Source organism: Plectrocnemia conspersa, unplaced genomic scaffold (genome assembly GCF_051122295.1).
Source record: "Plectrocnemia conspersa isolate PC_06_02 unplaced genomic scaffold, ASM5112229v1 ptg000003l, whole genome shotgun sequence".
Lineage (NCBI taxonomy): Eukaryota > Metazoa > Arthropoda > Insecta > Trichoptera > Polycentropodidae > Plectrocnemia > Plectrocnemia conspersa.
Genome location: NW_028277167.1, coordinates 3,866,078 through 3,888,164, shown reverse-complemented (window position 1 = coordinate 3,888,164; position 22,087 = coordinate 3,866,078). Strand labels below are relative to the sequence as shown.

Here is a 22,087-nt window from a genome sequence, read left to right as displayed (position 1 = left end):
GCTATTTTTATAAGACAAAGCATTGATACTATTTTTCAATATTTAGGCAATATATTTCGAATCGTGAAATTGTTGTTGACGAATTTTTTGTTAATTATAAGGATAGAATATGCTTCATAACATACAATCATAAATATGTAGATAAATATAAAGGGAATCCGTGTATATATTTTGGCTGATTCGCAAAGTTCATATATGTATTATTTTGTGCCCTATTATGTGTCTATAATGACGCCAGAATTAAATAAATATTTAACTTTAACCCTTTATGGAATATCTCCGTACATATATTATTTTATAATAGTTTTTTCAATGATTCTGAAGGAATAATAATGTATAAAATTATATAGATAATATTTTTTTATAATAATATATTATTTTTTTCAATGATTCTGAAAGAAAAATAATGTATAAAATTCAATCTGGTATATTTATTTCATCAAATATAAGTTATTTATATATTAATCAAAAAACGTAAATATTTTCAAAGTTTTAGAAAAGTGTTTCAAAAATTCTTATTCGTGCGATAATAAAAAAAAGTGCCCCATAAATGAATAATTATTTCATGATGATGCTAAAAGACGTCTTTGGCGAAATATTTATACATATATATGTGTGTGTGTTTGTATGTGTAAAACATTTCTATCCACGTATCATAGCGTTGGTTAAAATATTATGTTGGAATTGCAATGTAAAAATCGTGCAATAAATAACCGAAAAGGAAGACGTGCCGGAAAAAGTAAAGAGCCTGCTCATGTGTGGTAAAATATGTAGCATGGCAAATCCTTGTCTCTGTACACGATCTTGACATAAGCAACTCCTTCGTCATCTCATTGGTACGTTATCGCGTCATCCTGGGAAAACACCCAGGTGCTTGTCTCATACTATACTATCGAGTTTGAAGGAAAACCAATTAAGAAATTAACCAGATGCTCACGTGACAAGGATGCATTTTGCCGCAACTTGATCGTACCGTAATACAACAAAGGTGTATTGTCTTATTTTATTTATTGCCTGGCTAGATCACGAGGGTCGTTAAATATTTTCAATTTCTCCAGTGAGGCCTGGTCACGCTCGACCAAGATACAGCGAATTCTTCTTGTCTGGCTGTCGTAATTTATGGCTAACATAAACTTGGACAATGTTAGCTGCTTCCTCTATGTGTAAGTTTGTGTGTTTGTGAGTGTGTCAGCAATAAAAGTATAAAAGAAAAATATCGCCGGAATAAAACAATCAACATGCGGACAATACGGAGTTTTTTTGCGGTTGGAAAATCGCTAACCGACATTTGGATTGGATAACGACGTGCCATCTTGACTAATGGATCGAATGAATCTGTGTAACGGTTATTGTTCACATAAATTGCTTTCTGACGAAGCTTATTGTGTTCTACATAACATTTACACATGTCGTATGATGCTGAAAACTAATATGAAACATTTAGACTATAGAATGTATAGCATAAGTGATATTCGATCAGAGTTATATAATATTTTCATAATATATTAAGAAATGGTTTTGATGTATAACCTTCAGTGAGTTTTTGCTAGTTTATCCTTTATTTTGTTAGGGACTTGCGGCATTTCTTTGGGCTAACAATATTTTTACACAAACACTGAATAATATGATTTATATATAAGAACATTTCAAATATTATTCTAACGTATTTTTTTATAAAAACAAATATTATTACTAATTATTTATTTACATAATAATACGTCACAGCGTGTTTCTTACTTCTTCCATATAATGAAATTCAATCTTTTTAATTTCTGATGCATTATATTTTAAATTTATTAATTACTTTCATTTTTTATATCAAACCTTTAATAGAAAAAAATCTTCTTGCGTCATTTTATGTATATTAAATAAGTTATTTTGTAACACTAGTATTATTAAAATTCAATAAGTTGTCTGTCTTAATGCCAACCTAACTAATATACATAAATCAGAATCAATTGGCGAAAATAAATGTGATAAAAACTGTGTTTAATTAGTACTTAAATATAATCATTTAATAAATTAAATATTAGTTCAATGCTGTAATATAATTTAAAATACTATAAAAAATTACTTAATTTACTTAAAAAATATAATTTTATTCTATTTATTAACTATATATTTTAAACGCTATTTCAGCAAAATAAAATATTTTTTTTTTAACACAAGAATAGAAAATACAATACATCGCATCGTTGCAAGAAGTTTTATAATTTTATTTTAATGACACAATAATACATATGCTCCAACAAAAACACTATTTGTTTTATTTTACAGAAAAATATTTCTTAATATTATTATTGTAAAAAGCAATTGAAAAACCATTTCGTTGTGATATTTTTTCTGATTAGCTTACTGAGTAAAAAAATAAAATGAAATGTTATGAATTGTAAGCCGAAAAAATAATTTGTAATAAGTAGGTATTATAAATAAAAATGTATGTATTTAAGTTATCAAAATTCAACAACAGTAATAAAATATAACAAAATTGCCTAATTAGAGAAAAATTTTCAACGTTTAACATTTTATAATATAAAATTTGCTTATCAAATGAAAAGTTTTTAACTCAGCTTTAAATAATTTTATTTTATATTATGTATTTTTTAATATTACAAATATAAATAATACTGCTTTTAAAAATAGTTTATCGAATCTGTTTAGTAGTGAACAATGTAATATTTTCATATAAAAAATAAAGATACTCTTATTAAAAATAACACTAGACAATTTAATAGTGCTATTTATTTTAAATATATCCATATCTAGTTATTATATTTTTATGAGAAAAATACATTATTAATATGTAAATTGTAAGCTATTTATATTTTATAACAGTTACATACATATAGCAATTTTTTTAATAGATAATAATATTAAATAAATGATTACACAGCGTATTTGTTACAGTGGATGCATATTTCTTATGTAGAGTAAATTTCTCTCTTAAAAATAAAATGTTTTAAGAATACTTTAAAATCAATTAATGTGATTTCTGTAATTAAAACCAATTAAAAAAAATAATACCTAAAGAATCACTATCAAACCATTGGTTATGTAGGTAAGGTTTCCGGAGACGCAGACCCTCAGCGACGCGCCATTTATAGATGTAATTTGTGATGCATGCTCTGGTTTTTTTTTTATTCGGACGAAGCAGTTCGTCTGTAAAAATAGTTTTTTCCGTGGATAGAGCTCTAGAGGATGCAGCTTCTGCGTTAAGCGCAACCTAAAATTGTTATATATATATCTGGCGCTTGCCCAAGAAAGGTTTCGAAAAATGAAAAGCATGCCTTGTTAACATTAATTTAGATAAACGGTGTTTTCTCATTTGTTTTTCAAACTAAAAAACATATTTTCAGTTATATCACAATCCTGCAGCTCTCTGCAAAATATTCAATTTTTTTGCAGCAAACGACTAAATTGCTCATTTCAATTTTAACCACAAATTAATTCTGTTATTAAATTTATACCATATCAAATTTGTAATACAAATAAAGCATATTATTGAGTTCAAACAATATTGACTTTGCTCCCAATTAATATAGACGTATTATATAATAAATATATATATATATATGGCTGACAGCACATAGAAGCTGATTACATAGTAAAAATTTCATTTAAATTTATAGGAACATGTGTGTGCATTTAATTGATAAAAATTCATTAATGCTCTCAATACATTTAATATTATATTTGTTTTAGATATCACTTTTTACCAAAGTATCTACATTCATATAATTTATTTAAAAGATAAAAAAATATAGTAGGAACTTTATAAATAATTAATAGACCTTCCTAAAGAACTGTAAGGACTCAAGTTCGAGTAAAACAATATAAGAGCGAGAAGCGATAAAGAGAATAAAAAACTGTGGTAGTAATGTGTTACATGGACCATAAAAAGCACTTTAGTGCAAGATTGGATTGCTAGTAAAGATACATTAAAGGAAATGGGCGTTCTAATGCATCTAATATACTTTATTCGAAACCTCTAAACGTCTGAACGATAATACTTTATCAACCAGTTTTAAAATGGAGGGAGGTGTGTTGTAAAAATGTACATTTTGAATGAACAAAATGACAGTTGTTAAAAATATATATATACATATAAGCAGTTTATATACTTACATGTTTTATTGATATGAATATGTTTGCTTAAAAATTAATCTGATCTTATTTTAGGAATTATATTAAATTATTTTTTTATATTAACCCTGTAAATTTTTTTAACAATAATATATTAAATAACATATTAACTAAAATGATCTTTCACCACACCTGCGTTATAATCAATATATTTTTTTAATAAACTTATATAATGTTTAATATGTTTTATTAAAAATATACCTAGGGGTAAATCATAAAAAATATCAACTCAAGGTTATTTAATGAGTACATATTAGAACTTTTTTACCTTTTGCAAACATATAAAAAATGTTTATTGTTGATTTAATTATGTAAATTTAATTAAAGCTTACAACATAAAAGAAATATTTTTAATAAAATTTAGTTCAATTTTTGACAATATATTGAGAAGAGAAACTAAAATATTGTTTGTGGCAATTTTTGCTTACTCTACAGAAGCAATTCGGTAGCAGATTTTGCTAATAGGATTATATTGTATATGTATGTTATATTTATAGTTTAACTAAAAAGCATTTCACTGCATCTCTGATATTTTAAAAGCCATTTATAATAATCTGCAGATATTTCTCATTATTTTTGTTCCTAGTGCTATGAGTATCATAAGTTTTTAATATTTAAAATAATTTACAATTGATTAAAGAATGATTATTTAAACTCTTGTACAGTACTAAGATTTTCATTCGCGTTTTTTTTTAGCTCTAATCTTAAAAGCTTAAAAAATGCTCATTTTATTTACAGCTTTTAAAATACAGCGCTATTTGTAATAAATAGATAATATATTATAAATGTGTCATATAGATATTTTGTATTGCATATATATACGTATACTTAAAAGACAAGGTTTTTATCTATTTTTATGTTAACGATGAAAAACTAAAAACTCTTATTAAGTAGAAGAAAAAACCAAAAGTTAAATAAAATCGTATTTTTATTAAAATCTCGAACCATTAAAAAGTTTTCTTCTGCCTCTCAAGTAATGTATTATAAATTTTAATTTTTTTTTATTATTAACGATTATTACACAATTCAAAACACAAGAAAAAGTGTATATTACAATTAAGTACAAGTTGCTGTTTTTTATCATTTGATCAAAAAGGATTTGTCAATGTTCTAGCGTCCAGGGGTTCCCTTGTTAAAACAAAGATATTATTTATTATGTTGTGGAACAAATAAGATATGTTATCCGTGTGTGTCAAGCGTCTCTGAAGTGCATTTTCTTTGGATGCCGTACGACGAGTTAGACCGGTAGATGCAAAGAGAGAAGCGGCGGCTTCTACGATCTTATCTGTTCTAAGAACTGATGAAAACCAGTTCTTGTTTTTTGCGTTCCAGTGTGGTTTTACACTATATTTTGTTGTCCACCCCTTTTTTAGTAAGACAAACAATAACAAAAAGCTAGCGAGTTTTTTTAAAAATAAATTAAATATTGCGAACGGCCGTTTTAATGATAAACCCAAATGCACGGTTTACTCGTTTTAAAGCGACTTATTTATAACGCGTACCTTGTGTTTAAAGCCGTTAAGAAGTTTCTCACGGTTGTTTTCCACATTTTTTTTAAATCGTTAAACGCTTTATCACAAGCTGAACTAGTGTTTTTATGACTTTATAGATTTAAGTTATATCTTCAATTGTTAATAGAGGAGTTATTTAATTGATATATTTACTGTTAAGTAAAAAAAATATTTGAAATCACCATTCAGGGCAAAATTCAATGAAGATGAAAAACCATATTTTTTAGTTCGATAATAGGATCGCTATTTTATTCTTATGTACTGTATTTCTTAAAATAATTATTGCTGATGTTAGAAAAATATACATGCTATGCATCTAAAGTTAAAATGAAGATGATTTTATCATTGTTACGGCTACGTATGACACGTAGTTTCAAAGGCGAGAGGTAGTAATATTCACCAACCCTTTAGAAGCGAGACAGGACAACGATGGCATATAAGTTAGTGTATAGCCTACATATAACATTATAATATGCACACCTAACGGTTACTTTGACAAGTGATCCATCATCCTTGCCAATGCCATTGTTTAATAACACGGACGCGTTAAATATTCAACCGACGATACAACTTCTCTCTATTGTCCACAAAAACGTCATCAATTAAGTTCGTTTGACTTCCGTCGTCTGCCTCATTAAAGGTCAACTCTTGCGAGAACTTCTCGCTTTAAGAAAACGTCACACAACTGTAGTTGTACGCATTAAGTATTTGTGGTATTTCGTTTCCTACACGTCAACGTGCTGAGGTAATAAAGACGGACGAGGGTATTTTCACCCTATCCTCTAACCACCTGGATGCTGTGTCTTCACACACAATAAACATAAATACATTATTGCAGTGTAGTCCAAACTCTTTCAGACAGTTTTTAGTAAAACTTTTCGCAAAGAAATGTAACAAAATATGACTTGCACGAAACAATAATGATTATTTGATCAGCAAGATGATGAGTTAAAAGCACATAAGTTTAACATCAAAAAAGTATAATAAACTGCAATTGTATATTTCCAATATGTTTATATGGTATAGAGATTACACTATCGGTACTGACCCGCATGTCATAGTTTGAGAAGCGCTTTTCTACGCACACAATAAATACGTTATCGAACGTGTGCTTCCCGTGAACGTTTTCATGACTATTTTCCCAGAATCAATCGACGAGAAGAAAAACGACAAAAGGATTGAGGGTGGCTTATAGGGGGTTAAATCCGATGTTCGCTTAAATGCGATATTTATTAAATACATATTGGTTATAGGATTTATAGAAATATTGATTATGTTTTGATGCGATTTTCTGCGTTGATTAACGTGAAGCAGGTTATCACGCTATGAATTATTCGGTTAAATGGATTGGTTCAATACAACGTTAATTAATTCGGGCTTTTCTGTATTCAGGTTATATGTATTGGAAATTTATAATTATGATTATTATTATATATAATTATATCATATCTAGTCTGTAGGATTATTGATTTACATTTCTCAATAATGATGATAATAAGAATTTTACTTCATTTTTTTTATGTTATGATTCAAGGGTGAAAAAAACAGTTATTTTAAGTAATGTAACAGTTTGTTTTTATTCATACAGCAATTATACATTTTTTTTTATTATAAACATTTTACCCTACTTCAGTATATTAATATTTTGGTATTATTTATATATTTTAAATTCAACTATACTATCGTAATTTCATTCGTAAACTATTAAAATCCTTGTACAATTTATATATAGTTGTCTTAAGAACGTAGGATGTAATAATAACTTGCATCAGAATTTATATTAAACAAATAAAATTTAGGCATAACATAAATTAAAATAAAATATAGCAAACGTACATTTTTATATAAACTTTTACTATTTTACATTTTTTTAATTCAAAATATTTTTGATTGAAAATATTTTTTTTTGATTGAGTCAAAATTTGATAAAACTACATTTTTTTAATATAGTACTTAAAATAACAAATCACGTGATTTCTAGCGTTAAAAATATTATAAGTATTGAAATATCAAGGGAAGATATCATAAAAATAAAAATAATATTAATAACATTTCAATGAAGTCAATAAAAGTCATCAGTCGATAGGTTTTTAATCAGCGTAAAATTTTATACAAAAACGACATTTTTATTTATTTGTAGCAAAAAGTATTGAAAATTTTAAATTAGTAAATATGCAATAGATTTTTTTGCAATAAATATTTTTTATAATATTTATAGACTTACATCTCTTATTTAATTTTTTTAAATCAAATATATGTATTTCAGTTTCTAATAAAAAATAATAATAAATATTTGATTATTATAAAATCAAAATCTCGCATTTAATTAAACCAAAATTAAAGTTTTTTAATATTCTCCATTTTTAACTATTTAAATATCGTATAGTTAAAGATCAGAATATATTTGTAAGGTTATAAGGAATAAAAAAATACAATTTGTAGACATTAAAAAATCAATACTTATCATTGTGAAAGTCCACAGCTGTACAATATCAAATCGGATATGAGTAATTTATGTAATTTCGGCAACAACAAAGTGTTTATATTATATTATACTTCATTATTGCATTTTCTGATTATTATATAGTTGTAATGACTGTGGCGGTTTAAAATAACATAAATATGAGAAGATGAATGCAGCAACATATTTTAAAACATTGTATTTATTTTTCTTATTTTTAGAAATATTTTTGTTTATCATTTGAAAACATATTTTTACGAATATATCGTATAACCAGTGGTTAAAAACTAACTAAAATATATATTTGAATACAAACGACAAAAAGATGAACTATGCGTTAATAATAATTAATTACCAAAATACTTGATTTGTAAGAAAAAGTGAGAAATCTTGTAGCGAACAGAAATTAAACTCAATTATAATATTAATAAATCACAATGACACTAATAATCTTAAAAAGCAAATAAATATGAACATCTTACTTTTTAATTAATCAAAAATATTAAATGTTTAAATAAAGGGGGTTCCAAATTTTAATGGGCCAAGAAAACCTTTTCTGTAGTTTTTACATTTTGTTGTAAAATAAAAAAAAATTAATGTTTCTGTTCACTTTTTAAAACATACACTAATTCGTTATATTAATTCCAGTATCAATACATATATACTATGCGTTTAGCTTTATAATAACAAACTATTTTAAAATCATTAGTCTTAAATAGGGCCATACATTTTTTTCAACTATATTATAAGCGAATCTATTATCTATAAACACCGGTTAACTTTGTGTAAGTTTAAATAAATTCTCGTTATTTCGAATCGAAAGCGAATTGATAGTTTTGTAGTCAAGTTGGGAATGTTAACTTAAACTTTGGTTGAGGTTCTTGATGAAAGTAATTAAGTACGATGGTGTTTTGGCTCATTTACGTTTGAGAAATATAGAAAAGTTTAATCCCATTTTTAGTGATTGCGGAGGGATCTAGACTAGATTATTATTTGTATAAATAAGCGTATCAGAAATATTTAATTTTGACTGTTTTGGGTTAAAGTGAGGTCCAACGGTTATTTGCAAAAATGTTTTGGTACAGTTTAGATGCATCCTTACAGTTGGGCATTACTGATTATTTTTAGACAGAGATGACAAAAACTTTCTTACAAATTATTTATACGAATTTCTTAACAAATTTTAATTAAGGGTAGTCCTAAAAATAATCTGTAATAAACACAATATTATGTAAATATTTTTATAATTGATTAATGAAAATTTATATAAATTATTATTTTATGAATATTTTGTTGAATTATTTTAAACTGTTATAATTTAATTTTTCAAATTTTACAGATATTTAAATATTTTTTTAGCAAGTTTAAGATCAGTAACATAAATTTTGCAGAAAATATTAAATAACATTATTTTATATAAATTAAAATAATCATCCGTGTTTTAGGAACGTTGTATTAAATTAAAATAATATAATTATTAAGCTCAAGTTGATAGCGGAGCGAAGCGACAAGAATATCTAGTTTCTTCCAGTTGGATAAAAAAAACATAAGCTTACAAATGAATCTTAATTAAAAACACACTCTTTCACTGCATTTAATAGCGTTAATTAAAGTAATGTCACCAAGTCGATGAAAGACGTTTAATTACAGCCTTCGTTCGAACCATCGATGATTACAAAAGGGAGAAATTAGCCTTTTCACTCAAAGACTAATTAAAAACACTACTTCTTTGCCTTCTCATTTTTTAAACCCAGTGCCGTTTCCTCCCGAGAGTTCCACCCGCTTCGGTCATCTTTCCATTAACACTAGCCGTTGATTTTCCACATTTGGCCTCTTTTTGTTTTCGGCATCGCATCATCAATCTAAAGCTCCGTTTGATCTTTTATTTACTTTTAAACGGAAAAACCGGGCAAAAGTATTTCACGGACCATTGAATTGAACGTCTCTCTTCCGCTGGCCGACCGACTTCTTATACTTTTGTGATTCAGTACAAATTGTCCTCCATCCACCCCTTGAAGATATATATTATTGTCAAGTCACACTGTGCCGACCTTGAACGGCAGTGGCGAAAATTATTAATTGACCCAAAGCCGGAATTTCCCACTAAAGTAATGAAATTTATGCGACGCCTCCTTTCCGGGAGTCGTTTGCTGTATTTATGTGTTTTTGTGGTGAATTAACTGGTGGTACATTGTGAGATTTAATATTTATGGCATTATGGGTTTAAGAGCCATTTGAAATATCGCATTAATTTAATTGTAATATTTTATTCATACATAATCCGACGCTTTGCGAGTTGAGATTCACTAAGTCGCATAAAGTTTAAAATGTGAAAAAAATGAATTAAGAATTATCAGTTTCTCTTCTAGTTGTATTTATGGACCAAAATTTTATATAAACACTTTCTAAATGATTTATTTTATATTTTTAACATAGATTTTCTTATATACTTCTAAAAGTTTTTATAAAAAATATAGTCATAATTTGAAGTTAATTAGGTTTTAATTGCTTAATCGACAAAAAACAACTATTGTCTGACTTTAAACTAAAGCACAAAATACAAACAAAGTTGGTTATCTACATCAGTCTAAATTTTGTCTGATATCTGAATGTAACATTGTGCTTAGTCAAAATAAACAGTCAAGCTTTGCTTTTTTATAATGATACAATGATGGCTGTTAGTGTGGAGTTTTTTATGGTTAGTACAAAACGGTGTATTATAAATTATTTTTATGCCTTTATTTTGGATTACTATTATTAAAATTATTAAAATTAAAATTGTGTAAAAATGTCTGATTTTTTTTTTTATAATTAGCGCGCTTTTCTATTAAATATTGATTTTAGAACTAAAAAGCCCTTTTTACCGGAGCTCAGTTACATGTTTATTGAATTTAAGTTTGGAGTCCAGGAATTTAATGCTCACTCCCCGTTTAATGGTATGCTCTTGTTTACTTTTAATGGGTGCAGGCAAGGGTTGCCTACGTTTGGTAAATATTATAGCTTCTGTTTTATCTTGATTAATTTTATAAAAAATATTTTATGAAATGGTGAGCTGCTGCTAGTTATAAATAGCATTGCAGTACCATTAACGTACAATGATAGCTTAGTATCTTTTTAAATTGGAATATCATTAGCATATAGAATGAAGAGAAATGGACCAAGTATACTTCCCTAAGGTACACCAGCTGGTATTTTACGCGGTATCGAAAATGTATTATTTAGCGAAACAACATAGCTTCGATTCTTCAGTAAGTAAAATGTTGATAATATATTAGGAAGTTCCGTATTTTAAAAGTTGTTACATCAATCTGTCATGCCATACTGTATCAAAAGCCTTTTCTATATCTAGTAATAAAAGATCAGATTTTTTTTCATATTAAATTCGGCAGATATATTTTCTGGTACTCTGTTAAGTTGAATTTATTTTAATGATACTCACATATGATGAATCAATTTATATTATTATTTATTTTTATTTTTAGTTTATTTTTTTACTATTTTAGGGGGCGTAGCCCTAGGGGTGGTTGACTTCGCGGCCAATGAGTCTTTTCGGTGAATTCTATTAGATTGTTTTTTAAGTTATAACTATAATTTGACTATTGACGATTACGGCGTGACGTTTCTTGCGATGAAGGTGTGCAGGTGATGATGTCTCAGGGCTCTGTGGCTGCGTGCGGCGAGTGTCAGGTGTATCGGTGAGGGCGCGTGGCTGGTTCCTCCGGATGGCTCCTGGTAGAGCTTGGCTCTCTGGTCGTCTGCGTCGCTGGCTCTGCTGTCTGGTGACGTCTCTTGTCTCGTGCCTCAGCCGTCTCGTATCTCGGACCGTCTGCCTTGGGCCGTCTGCCCTATCCTCGTCGGAGTATGGGCTTATATTCTTTAGGCTTTAAGGGGATGCACCTTAGCTGGCCAATCGCGATTGTGCATCGAACTCCTAGCCAATCGCTACAGTGGCTTCTTAGAATTCGAGAAATCAGATGTTGCGTTTCCGAAAGCAAATTTTTTGCTTTGCTCCAGACTTTCGAATTCTTCAGAAAGGGTTTGCATTGTGGTGATTGATTGCGTCCGTACCGTTTTGTCACAAAAGAGATTCCCTTAACGACCCGTGTTGTGTGTGGTCAGAAGAAATCCCTCTTATGCCATGATGTTTGTCTTATTGTTAATGAATTAACGTTTTTGATCACGGTCATTAACAATGAGACAATCGCCTTTCTAAATGTGCCTACATGTGTGGTCGCCACACTATAAATAATATGATTTTATTAATATTTATATTATTTTTGGAAAATATTTTCAATTAAAAGCTATTTTTATGTAAATAAAAATTTAATAATTTTTATTATGTAATGTAATAAATATACTAATTATTGTTATTATTGCAAATGAAAAAGCATACTGCTATACTGGTACATTGTAAAGCCACAACCGCTGCTATGATATAGTACATGTGTTCGTTATCATACATGCCAAGTTGATTAATATTACAATAAAAAATATACAGAGCTGAGTATAATTAGAAATTACACGAAACTAGCAAAACAGTAATAAACATTAATTTCCTTCAATTATTCGCACACAAGACAAAGAAAACCTTGAAACACAAGTAGAAACATATATACGCGATAAGTCATACGTAACTGAAATGAAGTTTCCCTGTCTATATCACACATACATATGTATGTGTGTCTTCATATGAAATTTGGCTGTTCTGTATTATTATTTACTAGGGCGTTCGTCGGCCTTAACGCGGAGCAATCGAGCTAATTTCTCGCTTCTTATTCCCTAATTAAATCTTCTGTCTCACAGCCCTGCCTCAAAGAGATCCGAAGGTTGAAGGTTTGGCGTCGCGCTACTTCGTCGGCGACGAGATAAGGGTAAATTGTACATCAGACCCCTCGCTGCCACCTGCAGAACTCACCTGGTACGTCAACGACAGGGAGGTGAGTACACAATCAACACATATTTATCTTAATTAAAGCCACTTCGAACACAGCCTACGAACAAGAGCGAGGGTTGGCTCTATTGGATGGTGGAAAGAGTGCATTTGATATTTTGTAAAACTTCGAAGGTAGTTCAATATTATTTTAATCTGAATGAGTTAATGAAAAAAATAAAAAAGACAATTCATAAGCTTTTTTTTAACCCAAGATTAACTTATTCCATACAATTTTAGAAAGACGATCTGAATGTTTTGTTTCATCAGACTTTTAATCTTTCCTGTTGTATTATTTATTAGTAATATAACCTTAGTAAATTATGACAAAGATCGATACAATGGACTGTATATTATTATTATATATACATAATATATATACATAAATCCTAAAACTACTTATTTTTAATTAAATTATGAATATTCCTGTCCAATCTTTAGCGATATAAAATTTTTACAGCGTACTGGGAAATATTGTTAAATATATTTTTTGTGCAAAAACATGCTCTGGCGTGGCAATAATCTTTTCAAAATCAATTTGTCATGAACGAATGTAATCCAATTCCTTTCCCCAAATTTAATAAAACAGTCCTATTGGATGTAGATTTTTGTTAGATACTATATATTGTATATATATATGTATATATACAAAAAATTTCGAGTAAACTAGCAAATCGAGAATTTTTATTTCTCGAAAAATTTTGAGATATCGCGTAATTTTTCATAATAACCTTTTTATTTAAGAATAGATTTGTAAGAATATTTTTTAATGTATAACGACGCCTGCATTTTTTTTATACAACTGCATAAAAAAGGGTGGGTCCATGTCAAATGTAAAAAAATATGCATGATTTCTTGGAAGATTTTAGTAGTAGAAAAAATATTAATGATTTTTTCAACCATACTTTGGTAATTTAAAAACTATTATAATAATCCGAAAATAAAAAAATATTTCTGCGTAAGAATCAGCAGATTACCAAAATGTATGGAGGCTTTCTACAGAGCTACGTTATGAAATTTAATTTTTTCTTTTTATATAATTCAAAGAGTTTGTATCTATATCTTGTTTGATGTATAAAAAATGTTAAGTAGCAAAAGCTTTTATTGATAATTTCCTTTACGATTCTTTACAACTATTATAACACATAAATTTCCTAATAAAGTTTGCTATTTACAGTAATCTATTCCTAATTATAATAACATACTAAAAAAATATATTTAAAAATAATCGATAAGTTAAATAATTTTTTTTTTCTTTGCAAAAAAAATCAAAAACATCGAGAAATAAGTTAATAAAAATTTAATATTTATTTGTTGTTTTTATTGATTTATTGTGCAATTATTTTCACCTAACAATTCAACAACAAGCTTAATTATCAATTCGTTTTTATCGAGAGAATCGACACATGTCATCAAACACAGTGCTATCTAATTAACTCGTATTTATCTTAATTAAACCCACTTCAAAGCCCTTCAAGCGTATAGCGAAGGTCGTTTCACGAACTAGCGGAAAGGGTGATTTTTTACAACGAAATAATAATTCCAACGCGGGAACATAAATCACCGTTCGAACCCTGGCACTCTTTTATAAGAAACTTTGTTCTGAAAAATGTTTATTTTTCGACGGGGTGAATTATTACAGCGAAACGCGAGTTTTGTTTGAACGCTCCAGAGTGAAAATGTGCGTAATTGCTGAAAGCTGTGTTTTATAGTTTATCCTTGAAAGTATGAGCGTTATATTTATTTTATATTAAAAAAATAATTTTAATTAAAAATGCGAAAATATTAATAATCGCAGCTTTGAATTTATATTAAAACCTAATTTTAAATTCAATAATAAAAAACTAAAACAGTTTCTAAATTTAATTCACGATATTGTATATTTATATGTTCCTTTACTATATACATAATATAATAATTTACAACACAATATATATTATTTTTGTTATGTACACATATACATAATATAAAAGATAAAAAATACGCATGTACGGATTATCTGCGTTGTTTTTATTTTATCTGTCTCTTAACAACGTTTCGAAAAATATGGATTTGGCGTCATCTGATAATTTTATTAAAAGGTAGCACGTTATATTTTGTCGCACGATATTTATTTGACGAAGATAACGTTGTGAAGAGACAGTAAATACATCACAGCTAATCCGTAAATATATATCTGCGTAAAATATATAGAAAATAATAATAAACCCCTGAATATATGATAGTGAATGTGTATTACCAGTGAAAATATATTTTTTATTACAGTATTTTAAGTTCAGTATGAAAATTTATTTAAAAATTAAATGTTTTAAAATTAAATGTATGTGGAAAAATATAATACAATTACGCATAATAAAATTTTAAACTAATTATATTTTTACTAGTGAAAATATTGTTTTAGGAAAAATACACATTTACTGTAACATATTATTTTATTGTTATATTTAAAATAATTATTATTTGTTGTATATATTTAAGACAAAAAAGAATAATATAAATATATAATTAAAGTCCTTATGTTAATATTAAACATACATTCCAATAAGAACCCTTAACAAAAACCAACTATGGAAGGAATAAGTTATTTTATTTTTAGATACCATCTTTTTAAAAAGAAGGTATTTAATAAATATTACTAAATTATAAAACAATTTTTTTTACATAATTAAAAAAAATAACCAAAACTATTACAAAATATGTATAACAACATAATGGCCATTAAATGATAACTTAATTTTGCTTTTATTATAGATACATAATAATCTTAAATAAAATATTTCGACACAAGCTATTAAATTAATTTTAATAATTCTAATGTCATAGAATAATATAGAATAATTGTTTTTAAATTTTTAACATTTTTAATATTTATTATTAGTTATTCAATAGCTTAATGTTATTATTTTTTTACTTATTTAATGAATTTTTTTCATTATTAATTTCTGTGATATATTTTTTATCAAATTTGTTTTTGTACAGTTATATCTTTTGTTATTTTATTTTGATTCTGTAACAATGACAAAATTGTTAACGTTATATTTGTCCAAAACGAAGTTCAAATTTTTACATTAAATCCTTTTATATTTAAATCAATGGAATAATTTGTTATATATAAACTTAGCAAAATGTTAATTTTCAATTTGCATATTACTTTTTGTATTTAAAAATCTATACAATAAATCGTTTTTCACAACATAAAAAAAAATGTTTTGAACTTTTTAAGGATTAGGTAATTTAAAAAAAAATCTGTATAATTCTACCGATTTTGATCAAAAAAAAAAGTTTTCAAGTAAATTCAGACATATTTAATTATTATTTTTTTATATACTAGAAAATGCTATAATATTAATTTAAAATAGCAATTTGTGTTAGTTTATTATTTTATAGCTTTAAATTTTATTTGTAATAAATTTAAAAAAACGTTTTTATAATTATAATTTTAGTATATGAAACCGATTTTTAAAATTTAGATAACAGAAACGGATTTGAACCGTTTTTTTTTATAACCAAGAAACCATATTTTAAATTATCTAAGCATTTTTTTAATTTAAAATAGTATGAGACTACTTGCATAAAAATAAGAGTTTTGGGTAACTCTCGGGCATCAGCATAAAATACATTGCAATTTTAGTTTTATCAATGCCTAATCTTGTATACAGTATTTTTTTTTTAATTTCCTTCTCTCACTTTTTTTGAGCAGTTTTTGTTACATTTATACTTTGGGATTAATTGTCATGCTGCATCTTAAATATTTTTGGTAAAATACCTTGCGTTTTCAACATAATTTGGCAGAAATCGGATCATTTTGCATTTGCTTCAATATTTTACAGTTTCTAATTTTATCGTACTGGGTTAGTATGCTGTGTTTTTTGGTGATTTACTTTGATGAAAACTGAAAAATGATTAGACAATTGGTCGAGATTTAATTAAGTTTGACACATTTGACACATTTCTTTAAAGGGAGTAACACTAAGATACAATTATCTCATATTAAAATAATCCTTTTATTTATGTTTAGGCATCTTTCCTGAACGTCGAAGGACCGTGGGAAAATGGCCCTAGTCATAGAGGGCTGTCTAGCAGATCTCTTGGTCTACGATTGCCAGCAGAAAAAGGTCTATTCAGAGATGATGGTAGATATGGCAGCGTAATGAAGATAGAGTGCGTGGCTGAGCTGCCTTCTAATCTCCCCACAGAGCAGCATAGAAGACACACGGTGACGTCAACACATCTCGTCTCGTATCTCACCAACGAGAAGCTGGCGTGGCCAGGAAGTGAGTGATTAAGTGAATAAGTTGTTATAATTACTTCCTAATTAGAGTGAATATAAAGGACGACTTGTAGTCTTGTAATTGAGAAGCTTATTTGAAGTATGGCATAGATTAAAATCATTTTTAATATTACTATCGTCACAATTGTTATACTATATTAACTACTGTAATACAAAATCAGAATTTTAAAAATGTTAAAAAAATAAAACTGTGACTTTTTTAATATAGTATATTAAAACTATAAATGTAATTTACAATAGTTATTATTTAATTTATATAAATACATTTATTACAGCCATATATCTTTAATTAATATCAATCATGTAACCAGATTAATTATTGTAATATTATTATTTAATTACCAGGCGGGGCCTTTACTAGCGTGCCGTGTGCCAAGATCGTTCTGCTTCACGTGATACTTCACCTGCTGATTAGATCTGTTTTCACCTGGAGGCCGTGCGGAGTACATCTGTCAGCGTGAACGACTTTAATACAAATATATATCATAATTATATTGTACATTTATAACATATAAATAAATATGCAAATGTAATATGTAAATATAATAATAAAATAAATAAACGAAATATAAAAGTGAATGTTGATACATACCATAGTTAAATCGTACGGACGAATATATTATAAATATAAAGAAAAAATCACGAATTGACTATTTAAAACTATTAAAGGCACGTGAAGATATTGTATAATTTTATAAATTGATATAAATAATAATAAAAAAATCACATGAATGAATTTGTTCGAAGTTTGCGGTGGAAGAAGTGTTGATTTATTTTATATTTGATTTTTGGAGATGTTAAGAGTATACTTTGTTTGTCAAAAATATATATATATACATATATGTGATTAAAATCGATTGTAAATACATATATTTGTGCACACTGTATAAATCTTTATAAGCACAATAAATTCATTTGTTGTTTATGTGAGTGTTATTTATTTATATTATCCACAACACCATTACAAATAATATTGATTACCCATGACTATGATAAGATTTATTATTAAAATACTATAAATTATATGAATTTAATTATTCTTGTCTTGTACTTATCAAACATTAATAAAAGAGCAATATTTAAAATTTTACTAATAGTAATTTCACATTACAATATTATTAATTTAAATATAATTAAAAATATGTACATAATATAGTTTAAAATATGTACTAATTTACAAAACAAAATAATTTATATTAAAAAGTTGTTTATGTTTGTTGTGACCTTGAAAAATATTTCTCAATTGTATGAGTGACCTTGAAAGTACATCTAAATATAAGTTGAATTTATTTTGTAATATTAAATAAAATTTAAATTAGGTTTAATAAAAATTAAAGCAAAATATATATAATATTAAATTAAATTTTTTTTACGATTTATCTAAATTTTAAAATAAATAAATATTGCTTTAAAAATTGTAATAATGACAAATGATTTAATGAAAGTATTAAGGTATATTAAAATAATATAATTAATTAATTTGAAAAAAGTTAAATTTATTAAAAAAAATATTTATATTCATAAAAACTCTAATCTATTACATTTTGATTAAGAAGCTAAAAAATAACCTTATAATTTTTAAAAATTAAATTATAGATATCGTGACATAACAGATTACCCAATGCGTCACGATAGTCAAAACAATATTAAAATTTTGTAATATTACAATACACAAACAAAAAATATATATAAAATCAAATATTAAAAATTAAGAAGAAGAAAAAAATAGTGAAATGAATGATACGTATCAGATCAGCTCCTTTTAGCTGAAATTAAATATATACATTTAAAATGCCGTGTAATAATGAGTATTAAGGAGCCGGATGGTGACAGCCATAGGCGAGTCAACTAGTCCTGGCTCTAACGGGCATAGAGGATGCGATCGTGATTCTTAAAGACGTTCCGGAATCCAAAACTGGATCCTGCCCAAATAGTTTGCATGTTGACAGTATCTTTAAGTAGTTAGATTGAATGCATTTATGCAATTTTAAGGAAACTTTTTAAAAATAAAATTGTAAATGCCGTATTGATATTTTTTCGACAATAGTCTATGATCGCTAAATTAACTTAAAAAATCCGAGTTAAATCATCCAAGCAAACAAGATCCATAGATTTTTTTTACTAATAACTATGATAACCTTTGTCAAAAGCCTTCTCAAAATCCGTACATACGTACGATGTGCACTTAAGTTCCCGTATTGCGAGATTTTGTCACCGTTGTGATGAAAGTTGTGTGAGTAGCAGTGGAACGTTAGCCAAATGCGTTACAACTGAGGAAACACAATCAGTAACTACTAAGTTAAATAAATATAATACAATAATAGTGTACAATACTATAATGAATCTTAAAACTAATGACATATATTTTATTAATACAATTTAAAAACAAATAGATGTCACTATGAATCACAATTATATAGTGATCTTATCTGATCATGCAGACACTAAAGAAATTTAAAATCACTAGTTAAATATAAAAATTGCTCTTAGGTATTTTTTTAAATTTTATTCACATTTATTTAATATATGCACATTTCCTTTAAATGTCAGAAAATTATATAAAATATACACACTCGTTAATAAAGATAATGTCTTATTTTTTAAGACTGTATATCTTAATTAAAACCATGGCTTAAATATATGCATTAAACTAATTGCTTATTAAAACAATATATTTAATTAAAAAAAACGCCTATGCATAATTTAATTTAAAAAAGTACTTTCTTAGATGTAATACAAAAATTTTACATAATAAAGATTTTGTGTAACAATATTGCTTCACACATACACGAGTATGTAGCATACAAAATACACAGAGAGAATTTGGAATCGTAGCGTATTTGAAATTCACGTTGGATCATTTCGTATTCAACTGCTAAAAAGTCACGATCGGCCTGTTGTCTTCTCTGCTTTTTTCGCGAAAGGCCGGAATCGTCTCGAATCGTGTACGAAGGGATAGCCGAAAGGTATTGTTAATCAGGAGACGAGGAGGAAACTTGGAATGAATGGGGGAAGCAACACGTTCGCAGGAAGTGCGTCCTATTGTCGGAATTTGGGGGCAAATGAGGAGGTGGGATACATATGCGATCGAATACAGATCCTTGTACAACCATTGCTTACAGATTTATGATTGCTTCTTGTAAATATTTAACTATCAAATGAAATAAATTTACGAATCACATTGATTTTTAGATTAGATAAAAATGTATTTAAAGAATAGATGGGGTAAATATTTTAAGCGCTTCTGGCAAAAACTAGTCCTTTATTTTTTATATTTTTATATCGTCTTATATTTGCGTTTATAAGACAGATAACAATACGCTTATTAACATATTATTTAAGAGCAGGCTACAAAGAGACACGCCACGTGTACACGTTCCCAATCAGACGTGCTCTAAAAAGACATGTTAGTTTTCCAGACCACCTTACATAAGAAATAAGATAAATTTTATTTAGAATGTACATATATAGAAGAAGCAGTTACAACAGATTCCCCTACAGCGTGTTCTCCAAAGCTTTGAGCTAGTACAGAGGAAGAGCGACTAGCGCTTCTTCGAACCTGTATTACCTATGCATGATTTGAACGCCTGCTTCATGCACCGATACACATTTTATCCTACCAAAATAAAAAAAATTTGGTACATATAATCTTAGATTAAACAAAAAAATACATTACACCGGTTGGTTGTCGAGTATTTATTTTTCTTATCGACCGACCCTAAAATCAGCTGATATCCGATCTTGAACTACGACATCAAGCTGCACACCAACAATACATATTTGCCTCTAATACGATCTTCAATCTATTATATATACTTTTATTAGAGAATATATTATTATGCCGATGCAAACAGACATATCCTGCATAAATAAAACACTCCTGATATCGATGTAAAAAAAATGGCTATGACGCAAAAAAAAAAAACCTCACAAAACGGTTGATTTACCAGCAATCCTTATTTTTTTAAATAAGTTATTGCGAGAAAAGATAACCAGCTACCATTTAAAGGCTTCTCACCATCTTTACTTGCAACTATATATACATTAATTTTTAGTATGTATAAATATTAATTTATTAGAGTTAGTTTACTTGCAAAATATAGTAAATATAATACTTTAAATTTATCAAACTATATTAAAAAAAAACGTATTTCCTATTTATTTACAAATTAATACACGCCACTAATAATGAGTCGTCGATTAATCTTGTTCTTTCATCGAGACGTATCATCTATTTTTATACACGCTATAACACAAACTCTCTACGCTTCTTTTCGTCTTTTGTTCATTAAGGCCCTCGCGGAAGAGTCTGGCGATGAAAAGGAGTAAATTGCGTACACGGAGAAGTTCATTCGCGGCTTAATTAGGGCATTTTCATGTAAAGGGCGTTCACGTGTGAGATGTTTGTACCCGGTGACGTGACGTAGTTCACAAGTGAGAGAGAGACTCGGTCACTTTGTATGCTAGTCTCGCAGAGTGACTGGCACAAGGGTGGTAGTTCAATATTGCATCGGGTGACCCGCAGCAAGGGTCCGCTACGACCCAGCGACGCTTTGGCCATTGATTAAATTAAAAATTTGGGGTAAAAACACGCCAAGGAAATCTTCCTGGAGTGTCGTGAAAAATTGTCAAAATCGTAAGTTGTATCTTTGTTTATATAAAAAACATTTCTAGGCTTTTTCTAAAAATTTTACATTTTTTAATATATGATTTATATTATATATGATCATAAAAGTGCGTTAAAAAAATGA

The 22,087-nt window shown here is 27.5% G+C and overlaps 1 protein-coding gene across 1 annotated transcript in view; it reads left to right on the top strand.

Moving 5' to 3' along the window:
• LOC148236386 (uncharacterized) overlaps positions 1 to 17,813 on the top strand; it is a 311,981-nt gene extending 294,168 nt beyond the window's left edge. Inside the window, exons 6-8 of the mRNA XM_088182811.1 lie at positions 12,919 to 13,052; positions 17,064 to 17,319; positions 17,682 to 17,813. Coding sequence (XP_088038937.1) covers positions 12,919 to 13,052; positions 17,064 to 17,319; positions 17,682 to 17,797 — 506 coding nt within the window. The 3' untranslated portion in view covers positions 17,798 to 17,813. The remainder of the gene's footprint in view (positions 1 to 12,918; positions 13,053 to 17,063; positions 17,320 to 17,681) is intronic.
• Positions 17,814 to 22,087: the final 4,274 nt, after the last annotated feature.